General features: G+C 45.7%; 1 protein-coding gene across 5 annotated transcripts in view; it reads left to right on the forward strand.

Annotated features, from left to right (window-relative positions):
* The window catches only part of crebl2 (cAMP responsive element binding protein-like 2), a 13,571-nt gene extending 2,312 nt beyond the window's left edge, over positions 1-11,259 (forward strand). The window contains exons 3-4 of one of the 5 annotated variants that reach the window (XM_056239939.1): positions 10,752-10,923; positions 10,981-11,259. In XM_056239939.1, coding sequence (XP_056095914.1) covers positions 10,752-10,904 — 153 coding nt within the window. In that variant the 3' untranslated portion in view covers positions 10,905-10,923; positions 10,981-11,259. Of the gene's footprint in view, positions 1-10,751; positions 10,924-10,976 lie in introns of all 5 variants that reach the window. The other 4 variants (XM_056239940.1, XM_056239937.1, XM_056239942.1 and 1 more) reach the window with 4 other exon arrangements.

Consider the following 11,259-nt stretch of genomic DNA (forward strand, 5'->3'; position numbering starts at 1 on the left):
GTCTCCCAGTATAAGCAGTGGTGTCTGGCCGTGATCTGACTGTGTGTCTGTTGTCTCCCAGTATAAGCGGTGGTGTCTGGCCGTGATCTGACTGTGTGTCTGTTGTCTCCCAGTATAAGCGGTGGTGTCTGGCCGTGATCTGACTGTGTGTCTGTTGTCTCCCAGTATAAGCGGTGGTGTCTGGCCATGATCTGACTGTGTGTCTGTTGTCTCCCAGTATAAGCGGTGGTGTCTGGCCGTGATCTGACTGTGTGTCTGTTGTCTCCCAGTATAAGCGGTGGTGTCTGGCCGTGATCTGACTGTGTGTCTGTTGTCTCCCAGTATAAGCGGTGGTGTCTGGCCGTGATCTGACTGTGTGTCTGTTGTCTCCCAGTATAAGCGGTGGTGTTTGACTGTGTGTCTGTTGTCTCCCAGTATAAGCAGTGGTGTTTGACTGTGTGTCTGTTGTCTCCCAGTATAAGCAGTGGTGTTTGACTGTGTGTCTGTTGTCTCCCAGTATAAGCAGTGGTGTTTGACTGTGTGTCTGTTGTCTCCCAGTATAAGCAGTGGTGTTTGACTGTGTGTCTGTTGTCTCCCAGTATAAGCAGTGGTGTCTGGCCGTGATCTGACTGTGTGTCTGTTGTCTCCCAGTATAAGCGGTGGTGTTTGACTGTGTGTCTGTTGTCTCCCAGTATAAGCAGTGGTGTTTGACTGTGTGTCTGTTGTCTCCCAGTATAAGCAGTGGTGTTTGACTGTGTGTCTGTTGTCTCCCAGTATAAGCAGTGGTGTTTGACTGTGTGTCTGTTGTCTCCCAGTATAAGCGGTGGTGTCTGGTTGTGATCTGACTGTGTGTCTGTTGTCTCCCAGTATAAGCAGTGGTGTTTGACTGTGTGTCTGTTGTCTCCCAGTATAAGCGGTGGTGTTTGACTGTGTGTCTGTTGTCTCCCAGTATAAGCAGTGGTGTTTGACTGTGTGTCTGTTGTCTCCCAGTATAAGCGGTGGTGTTTGACTGTGTGTCTGTTGTCTCCCAGTATAAGCAGTGGTGTTTGGCTGTGTGTCTGTTGTCTCCCAGTATAAGCAGTGGTGTTTGACTGTGTGTCTGTTGTCTCCCAGTATAAGCGGTGGTGTTTGACTGTGTGTCTGTTGTCTCCCAGTATAAGCAGTGGTGTTTGACTGTGTGTCTGTTGTCTCCCAGTATAAGCGGTGGTGTTTGACTGTGTGTCTGTTGTCTCCCAGTATAAGCGGTGGTGTCTGGTTGTGATCTGACTGTGTGTCTGTTGTCTCCCAGTATAAGCAGTGGTGTTTGACTGTGTGTCTGTTGTCTCCCAGTATAAGCGGTGGTGTTTGACTGTGTGTCTGTTGTCTCCCAGTATAAGCAGTGGTGTTTGACTGTGTGTCTGTTGTCTCCCAGTATAAGCGGTGGTGTTTGACTGTGTGTCTGTTAGGGCTGCAACAAACGATTATTTTGATAATCGATTAATCTAACGATTATTAGAACGATTAATCGACTAATCATCGATTATTTCGCAGACTAATCAGTAAGTTTGGAACGATTATTCAGCTTTTCCAATTAGTTAAAACATTGAGTTATACATATTCTAACTATAATACAAAAAAAGAAAATCACTTCAGCTTTTGAAATAGTTGTTTTAATGAACTTTGAGCCAACTAAACAGGTCATTCTCTTTAAGTTTTCAGATTTCGGTCCAACTCAAATCACACTCAAATGCTCTCTAAGCATTGTTTAATAGGCCCACTGCTTTTCTTAGAACTGAAACAGAAAAAGGGACATTTACTTCAGGACACAAAGAATGGTAAAATATTAATCTGCAAACAATTATTATAATTATAAAATTACAATCTTTTTTTACATGACAATTGAGCTGACAGAGACGTTCTCATTCACCTTTTAATTTATAGTATGATAAAGTAACTGCCATGATATTCTTCCTATGTCATAGGAAGGATATAACATCTCGTTTTGTAAGTCTTCATGATTATTGAACAAAATACAGGCAAGTGATAAGACTATAATAATACCTAATATACTAATAGTGTTACAATAATAAAAACAGCCCTGACTCCTAAGCTCAATCAAGCATTATTCTATACAAAATAAGTCATCACATTACTGTAATTATATTACTATTGATAATATTATTATTAGTAGTATTACATTCTCTAATAAAGAGAGATTTGCCGCTGGTTAGTAAGCTCCAGCTGGAGAACACTCACTTCTCACCGGCTCCTCTTTTGCCGGGATGTTTCCTCTTGCACTCCAACATGCATGTTGTGCTCCCGTGAAAATTGCACACGACAGCATTCTTGATTTGAAGTTTTGTGAAACTTTCCCAAACCTAAACCTTGCTAGTTCGGATTCGTTTGCACTGTCATAATTCGCGCTGTTTTCTCTTCTACCGCAATAGCATTTGTAAGGGCTGCACTACACTCTAGCGCTACAGCGCCGTAGCGTTCAAATCGCGGGATTGCAGGCCCTTACATTAGGTCACGTGAGATCAAACGACTACTCGACAACAAAGATATTTGTCGACAAATTTTTATTGTCGACGTTGTCGACAACGTCGACTAATCGTTGCAGCCCTAGTGTCTGTTGTCTCCCAGTATAAGCAGTGGTGTTTGACTGTGTGTCTGTTGTCTCCCAGTATAAGCGGTGGTGTCTGGTTGTGATCTGACTGTGTGTCTGTTGTCTCCCAGTATAAGCAGTGGTGTTTGGCTGTGATCTGACTGTGTGTCTGTTGTCTCCCAGTATAAGCAGTGGTGTTTGACTGTGTGTCTGTTGTCTCCCAGAATAAGCGGTGGTGTCTGGTTGTGATCTGACTGTGTGTCTGTTGTCTCCCAGTATAAGCAGTGGTGTTTGGCTGTGATCTGACTGTGTGTCTGTTGTCTCCCAGTATAAGCAGTGGTGTTTGGCTGTGATCTGACTGTGTGTCTGTTGTCTCCCAGTATAAGCAGTGGTGTTTGGCTGTGATCTGACTGTGTGTCTGTTGTCTCCCAGTATAAGCAGTGGTGTTTGACTGTGTGTCTGTCGTCTCCCAGTATAAGCAGTGGTGTCTGACTGTGTGTCTGTTGTCTCCCAGTATAAGCAGTGGTGTTTGACTGTGTGTCTGTTGTCTCCCAGTATAAGCGGTGGTGTCTGGTTGTGATCTGACTGTGTGTCTGTTGTCTCCCAGTATAAGCAGTGGTGTTTGGCTGTGATCTGACTGTGTGTCTGTTGTCTCCCAGTATAAGCAGTGGTGTTTGGCTGTGATCTGACTGTGTGTCTGTTGTCTCCCAGTATAAGCAGTGGTGTTTGGCTGTGATCTGACTGTGTGTCTGTTGTCTCCCAGTATAAGCAGTGGTGTTTGACTGTGTGTCTGTCGTCTCCCAGTATAAGCAGTGGTGTCTGACTGTGTGTCTGTTGTCTCCCAGTATAAGCAGTGGTGTCTGACTGTGTGTCTGTTGTCTCCCAGTATAAGCAGTGGTGTTTGACTGTGGTCTCCCAGTATAAGCAGTGGTGTTTGACTGTGTGTCTGTTGTCTCCCAGTATAAGCAGTGGTGTCTGGCCATGATCTGACTGTGTGTCTGTTGTCTCCCAGTATAAGCAGTGTCGTCTCCCAGTATAAGCAGTGGTGTCTGACTGTGTGTCTGTTGTCTCCCAGTATAAGCAGTGGTGTCTGACTGTGTGTCTGTTGTCTCCCAGTATAAGCAGTGGTGTTTGACTGTTGTCTCCCAGTATAAGCAGTGGTGTTTGACTGTGTGTCTGTTGTCTCCCAGTATAAGCAGTGGTGTCTGGCCGTGATCTGACTGTGTGTCTGTTGTCTCCCAGTATAAGCAGTGGTGTTTGACTGTGTGTCTGTTGTCTCCCAGTATAAGCGGTGGTGTTTGACTGTGTGTCTGTTGTCTCCCAGTATAAGCGGTGGTGTCTGGCCATGATCTGACTGTGTGTCTGTTGTCTCCCAGTATAAGCGGTGGTGTCTGGCCGTGATCTGACTGTGTGTCTGTTGTCTCCCAGTATAAGCGGTGGTGTCTGGCCATGATCTGACTGTGTGTCTGTTGTCTCCCAGTATAAGCGGTGGTGTCTGGCCGTGATCTGACTGTGTGTCTGTTGTCTCCCAGTATAAGCGGTGGTGTCTGGCCGTGATCTGACTGTGTGTCTGTTGTCTCCCAGTATAAGCGGTGGTGTCTGGCCGTGATCTGACTGTGTGTCTGTTGTCTCCCAGTATAAGCGGTGGTGTTTGACTGTGTGTCTGTTGTCTCCCAGTATAAGCAGTGGTGTTTGACTGTGTGTCTGTTGTCTCCCAGTATAAGCAGTGGTGTTTGACTGTGTGTCTGTTGTCTCCCAGTATAAGCAGTGGTGTTTGACTGTGTGTCTGTTGTCTCCCAGTATAAGCAGTGGTGTTTGACTGTGTGTCTGTTGTCTCCCAGTATAAGCAGTGGTGTCTGGCCGTGATCTGACTGTGTGTCTGTTGTCTCCCAGTATAAGCGGTGGTGTTTGACTGTGTGTCTGTTGTCTCCCAGTATAAGCAGTGGTGTTTGACTGTGTGTCTGTTGTCTCCCAGTATAAGCAGTGGTGTTTGACTGTGTGTCTGTTGTCTCCCAGTATAAGCAGTGGTGTTTGACTGTGTGTCTGTTGTCTCCCAGTATAAGCGGTGGTGTCTGGTTGTGATCTGACTGTGTGTCTGTTGTCTCCCAGTATAAGCAGTGGTGTTTGACTGTGTGTCTGTTGTCTCCCAGTATAAGCGGTGGTGTTTGACTGTGTGTCTGTTGTCTCCCAGTATAAGCAGTGGTGTTTGACTGTGTGTCTGTTGTCTCCCAGTATAAGCGGTGGTGTTTGACTGTGTGTCTGTTAGGGCTGCAACAAACGATTATTTTGATAATCGATTAATCTAACGATTATTAGAACGATTAATCGACTAATCATCGATTATTTCGCAGACTAATCAGTAAGTTTGGAACGATTATTCAGCTTTTCCAATTAGTTAAAACATTGAGTTATACATATTCTAACTATAATACAAAAAAAGAAAATCACTTCAGCTTTTGAAATAGTTGTTTTAATGAACTTTGAGCCAACTAAACAGGTCATTCTCTTTAAGTTTTCAGATTTCGGTCCAACTCAAATCACACTCAAATGCTCTCTAAGCATTGTTTAATAGGCCCACTGCTTTTCTTAGAACTGAAACAGAAAAAGGGACATTTACTTCAGGACACAAAGAATGGTAAAATATTAATCTGCAAACAATTATTATAATTATAAAATTACAATCTTTTTTTACATGACAATTGAGCTGACAGAGACGTTCTCATTCACCTTTTAATTTATAGTATGATAAAGTAACTGCCATGATATTCTTCCTATGTCATAGGAAGGATATAACATCTCGTTTTGTAAGTCTTCATGATTATTGAACAAAATACAGGCAAGTGATAAGACTATAATAATACCTAATATACTAATAGTGTTACAATAATAAAAACAGCCCTGACTCCTAAGCTCAATCAAGCATTACTCTATACAAAATAAGTCATCACATTACTGTAATTATATTACTATTGATAATATTATTATTAGTAGTATTACATTCTCTAATAAAGAGAGATTTGCCGCTGGTTAGTAAGCTCCAGCTGGAGAACACTCACTTCTCACCGGCTCCTCTTTTGCCGGGATGTTTCCTCTTGCACTCCAACATGCATGTTGTGCTCCCGTGAAAATTGCACACGACAGCATTCTTGATTTGAAGTTTTGTGAAACTTTCCCAAACCTAAACCTTGCTAGTTCGGATTCGTTTGCACTGTCATAATTCGTGCTGTTTTCTCTTCTACCGCAATAGCATTTGTAAGGGCTGCACTACACTCTAGCGCTACAGCGCCGTAGCGTTCAAATCGCGGGATTGCAGGCCCTTACATTAGGTCACGTGAGATCAAACGACTACTCGACAACAAAGATATTTGTCGACAAATTTTTATTGTCGACGTTGTCGACAACGTCGACTAATCGTTGCAGCCCTAGTGTCTGTTGTCTCCCAGTATAAGCAGTGGTGTTTGACTGTGTGTCTGTTGTCTCCCAGTATAAGCGGTGGTGTCTGGTTGTGATCTGACTGTGTGTCTGTTGTCTCCCAGTATAAGCAGTGGTGTTTGGCTGTGATCTGACTGTGTGTCTGTTGTCTCCCAGTATAAGCAGTGGTGTTTGGCTGTGATCTGACTGTGTGTCTGTTGTCTCCCAGTATAAGCAGTGGTGTTTGGCTGTGATCTGACTGTGTGTCTGTTGTCTCCCAGTATAAGCAGTGGTGTTTGACTGTGTGTCTGTCGTCTCCCAGTATAAGCAGTGGTGTCTGACTGTGTGTCTGTTGTCTCCCAGTATAAGCAGTGGTGTTTGACTGTGTGTCTGTTGTCTCCCAGTATAAGCGGTGGTGTCTGGTTGTGATCTGACTGTGTGTCTGTTGTCTCCCAGTATAAGCAGTGGTGTTTGGCTGTGATCTGACTGTGTGTCTGTTGTCTCCCAGTATAAGCAGTGGTGTTTGGCTGTGATCTGACTGTGTGTCTGTTGTCTCCCAGTATAAGCAGTGGTGTTTGGCTGTGATCTGACTGTGTGTCTGTTGTCTCCCAGTATAAGCAGTGGTGTTTGACTGTGTGTCTGTCGTCTCCCAGTATAAGCAGTGGTGTCTGACTGTGTGTCTGTTGTCTCCCAGTATAAGCAGTGGTGTCTGACTGTGTGTCTGTTGTCTCCCAGTATAAGCAGTGGTGTTTGACTGTGGTCTCCCAGTATAAGCAGTGGTGTTTGACTGTGTGTCTGTTGTCTCCCAGTATAAGCAGTGGTGTCTGGCCATGATCTGACTGTGTGTCTGTTGTCTCCCAGTATAAGCAGTGTCGTCTCCCAGTATAAGCAGTGGTGTTTGACTGTGTGTCTGTTGTCTCCCAGTATAAGCAGTGGTGTTTGACTGTGTGTCTGTTGTCTCCCAGTATAAGCGGTGGTGTTTGACTGTGTGTCTGTTGTCTCCCAGTATAAGCAGTGGTGTTTGACTGTGTGTCTGTTGTCTCCCAGTATAAGCAGTGGTGTTTGACTGTGTGTCTGTTGTCTCCCAGTATAAGCAGTGGTGTTTGACTGTGTGTCTGTTGTCTCCCAGTATAAGCGGTGGTGTTTGACTGTGTGTCTGTTGTCTCCCAGTATAAGCAGTGGTGTTCGACTGTGTGTCTGTTGTCTCCCAGTATAAGCAGTGGTGTTTGACTGTGTGTCTGTTGTCTCCCAGTATAAGCAGTGGTGTTTGACTGTGTGTCTGTTGTCTCCCAGTATAAGCAGTGGTGTTTGACTGTGTGTCTGTTGTCTCCCAGTATAAGCAGTGGTGTTTGGCTGTGTGTCTGTTGTCTCCCAGTATAAGCAGTGGTGTTTGACTGTGTGTCTGTTGTCTCCCAGTATAAGCAGTGGTGTTTGGCTGTGATCTGACTGTGTGTCTGTTGTCTCCCAGTATAAGCAGTGGTGTTTGACTGTGTGTCTGTTGTCTCCCAGTATAAGCAGTGGTGTTTGACTGTGTGTCTGTTGTCTCCCAGTATAAGCAGTGGTGTTTGACTGTGTGTCTGTTGTCTCCCAGTATAAGCAGTGGTGTCTGGCCATGATCTGACTGTGTGTCTGTTGTCTCCCAGTATAAGCAGTGGTGTTTGACTGTGTGTCTGTTGTCTCCCAGTATAAGCGGTGGTGTTTGACTGTGTGTCTGTTGTCTCCCAGTATAAGCAGTGGTGTTTGACTGTGTGTCCGTTGTCTCCCAGTATAAGCAGTGGTGTTTGACTGTGTGTCTGTTGTCTCCCAGTATAAGCGGTGGTGTCTGGCCGTGATTTGACTGTGTGTCTGTTGTCTCCCAGTATAAGCAGTGGTGTTTGACTGTGTGTCTGTTGTCTCCCAGTATAAGCGGTGGTGTCTGGCCGTGATTTGACTGTGTGTCTGTTGTCTCCCAGTATAAGCAGTGGTGTCTGGCCATGATCTGACTGTGTGTCTGTTGTCTCCCAGTATAAGCAGTGTCGTCTCCCAGTATAAGCAGTGGTGTTTGACTGTGTGTCTGTTGTCTCCCAGTATAAGCAGTGGTGTTTGACTGTGTGTCTGTTGTCTCCCAGTATAAGCGGTGGTGTTTGACTGTGTGTCTGTTGTCTCCCAGTATAAGCAGTGGTGTTTGACTGTGTGTCTGTTGTCTCCCAGTATAAGCAGTGGTGTTTGACTGTGTGTCTGTTGTCTCCCAGTATAAGCAGTGGTGTTTGACTGTGTGTCTGTTGTCTCCCAGTATAAGCAGTGGTGTTTGACTGTGTGTCTGTTGTCTCCCAGTATAAGCAGTGGTGTTTGGCTGTGTGTCTGTTGTCTCCCAGTATAAGCAGTGATGTTTGGCTGTGATCTGACTGTGTGTCTGTTGTCTCCCAGTATAAGCAGTGGTGTTTGACTGTGTGTCTGTTGTCTCCCAGTATAAGCAGTGGTGTTTGACTGTGTGTCTGTTGTCTCCCAGTATAAGCAGTGGTGTTTGGCTGTGTGTCTGTTGTCTCCCAGTATAAGCAGTGGTGTTTGGCTGTGATCTGACTGTGTGTCTGTTGTCTCCCAGTATAAGCAGTGGTGTTTGACTGTGTGTCTGTTGTCTCCCAGTATAAGCAGTGGTGTTTGACTGTGTGTCTGTTGTCTCCCAGTATAAGCAGTGGTGTTTGACTGTGTGTCTGTTGTCTCCCAGTATAAGCAGTGGTGTTTGGCTGTGTGTCTGTTGTCTCCCAGTATAAGCAGTGATGTTTGGCTGTGATCTGACTGTGTGTCTGTTGTCTCCCAGTATAAGCAGTGGTGTTTGACTGTGTGTCTGTTGTCTCCCAGTATAAGCAGTGGTGTTTGACTGTGTGTCTGTTGTCTCCCAGTATAAGCAGTGGTGTTTGGCTGTGTGTCTGTTGTCTCCCAGTATAAGCAGTGGTGTTTGGCTGTGATCTGACTGTGTGTCTGTTGTCTCCCAGTATAAGCAGTGGTGTTTGACTGTGTGTCTGTTGTCTCCCAGTATAAGCAGTGGTGTTTGACTGTGTGTCTGTTGTCTCCCAGTATAAGCAGTGGTGTCTGGCCATGATCTGACTGTGTGTCTGTTGTCTCCCAGTATAAGCAGTGGTGTTTGACTGTGTGTCTGTTGTCTCCCAGTATAAGCGGTGGTGTTTGACTGTGTGTCTGTTGTCTCCCAGTATAAGCAGTGGTGTTTGACTGTGTGTCTGTTGTCTCCCAGTATAAGCAGTGGTGTTTGACTGTGTGTCTGTTGTCTCCCAGTATAAGCGGTGGTGTCTGGCCGTGATTTGACTGTGTGTCTGTTGTCTCCCAGTATAAGCAGTGGTGTTTGACTGTGTGTCTGTTGTCTCCCAGTATAAGCAGTGGTGTCTGGCCGTGATTTGACTGTGTGTCTGTTGTCTCCCAGTATAAGCAGTGGTGTTTGACTGTGTGTCTGTTGTCTCCCAGTATAAGCAGTGGTGTCTGGCCGTGATTTGACTGTGTGTCTGTTGTCTCCCAGTATAAGCAGTGGTGTTTGACTGTGTGTCTGTTGTCTCCCAGTATAAGCGGTGGTGTCTGGCCGTGATTTGACTGTGTGTCTGTTGTCTCCCAGTATAAGCAGTGGTGTTTGACTGTGTGTCTGTTGTCTCCCAGTATAAGCAGTGGTGTTTGGCTGTGTGTCTGTTGTCTCCCAGTATAAGCAGTGGTGTTTGGCTGTGATCTGACTGTGTGTCTGTTGTCTCCCAGTATAAGCAGTGGTGTTTGACTGTGTGTCTGTTGTCTCCCAGTATAAGCAGTGGTGTTTGACTGTGTGTCTGTTGTCTCCCAGTATAAGCAGTGGTGTCTGGCCATGATCTGACTGTGTGTCTGTTGTCTCCCAGTATAAGCAGTGGTGTTTGACTGTGTGTCTGTTGTCTCCCAGTATAAGCGGTGGTGTTTGACTGTGTGTCTGTTGTCTCCCAGTATAAGCAGTGGTGTTTGACTGTGTGTCTGTTGTCTCCCAGTATAAGCAGTGGTGTTTGACTGTGTGTCTGTTGTCTCCCAGTATAAGCGGTGGTGTCTGGCCGTGATTTGACTGTGTGTCTGTTGTCTCCCAGTATAAGCAGTGGTGTTTGACTGTGTGTCTGTTGTCTCCCAGTATAAGCAGTGGTGTCTGGCCGTGATTTGACTGTGTGTCTGTTGTCTCCCAGTATAAGCAGTGGTGTTTGACTGTGTGTCTGTTGTCTCCCAGTATAAGCAGTGGTGTCTGGCCGTGATTTGACTGTGTGTCTGTTGTCTCCCAGTATAAGCAGTGGTGTTTGACTGTGTGTCTGTTGTCTCCCAGTATAAGCGGTGGTGTCTGGCCGTGATTTGACTGTGTGTCTGTTGTCTCCCAGTATAAGCAGTGGTGTTTGACTGTGTGTCTGTTGTCTCCCAGTATAAGCAGTGGTGTCTGGCCGTGATTTGACTGTGTGTCTGTTGTCTCCCAGTATAAGCAGTGGTGTTTGACTGTGTGTCTGTTGTCTCCCAGTATAAGCGGTGGTGTCTGGCCGTGATTTGACTGTGTGTCTGTTGTCTCCCAGTATAAGCAGTGGTGTTTGACTGTGTGTCTGTTGTCTCCCAGTATAAGCGGTGGTGTCTGGCCGTGATTTGACTGTGTGTCTGTTGTCTCCCAGTATAAGCAGTGGTGTTTGACTGTGTGTCTGTTGTCTCCCAGTATAAGCGGTGGTGTCTGGCCGTGATTTGACTGTGTGTCTGTTGTCTCCCAGTATAAGCAGTGGTGTTTGACTGTGTGTCTGTTGTCTCCCAGTATAAGCAGTGGTGTCTGGCCATGGATCAGGGCAAGATCCCGTCGGAGATTAAGGCTCTGCTAACGGGAGACGAGCAGAAAGCGCCGCAGAGCTCCAGCAACAAGATCCCCAAGAACGGCAAGTTCGGCTCCACCGCGAACAAGACGTGTTAGGAGCGGCCCGAGATCCTGTACGCCACACACACACACACACACACACACACACACACACACACACACACACACACACACACACACACACACACACACACACACACAGTGTTCATGAGACGCCTCTTCATAACCGGACGTCTCAGTCTTTAATAAGCTTCATTCCCAGTACAAACTCCCAGTAATCTCCCGTTCACACTAGGATGGTTCGATCCGGCCTCGATGTGGCTCAGGCTCTGTGTGTGACTTTAACATTTCCTCTTCCTTTTACTTATTTATTTTGGAACCTTTTTGATGATGAATGTGATGCGTTATAATCTGTTTAATCCTTTACGACGTTAAATATTAGACATTGTAA

The sequence above is a fragment of the Rhinichthys klamathensis genome, unplaced genomic scaffold (assembly GCF_029890125.1).
Source record: "Rhinichthys klamathensis goyatoka isolate OS25496 unplaced genomic scaffold, OSU_Roscu_1.1 h1tg000574l_1, whole genome shotgun sequence".
Classification (NCBI taxonomy): domain Eukaryota; kingdom Metazoa; phylum Chordata; class Actinopteri; order Cypriniformes; family Leuciscidae; genus Rhinichthys; species Rhinichthys klamathensis.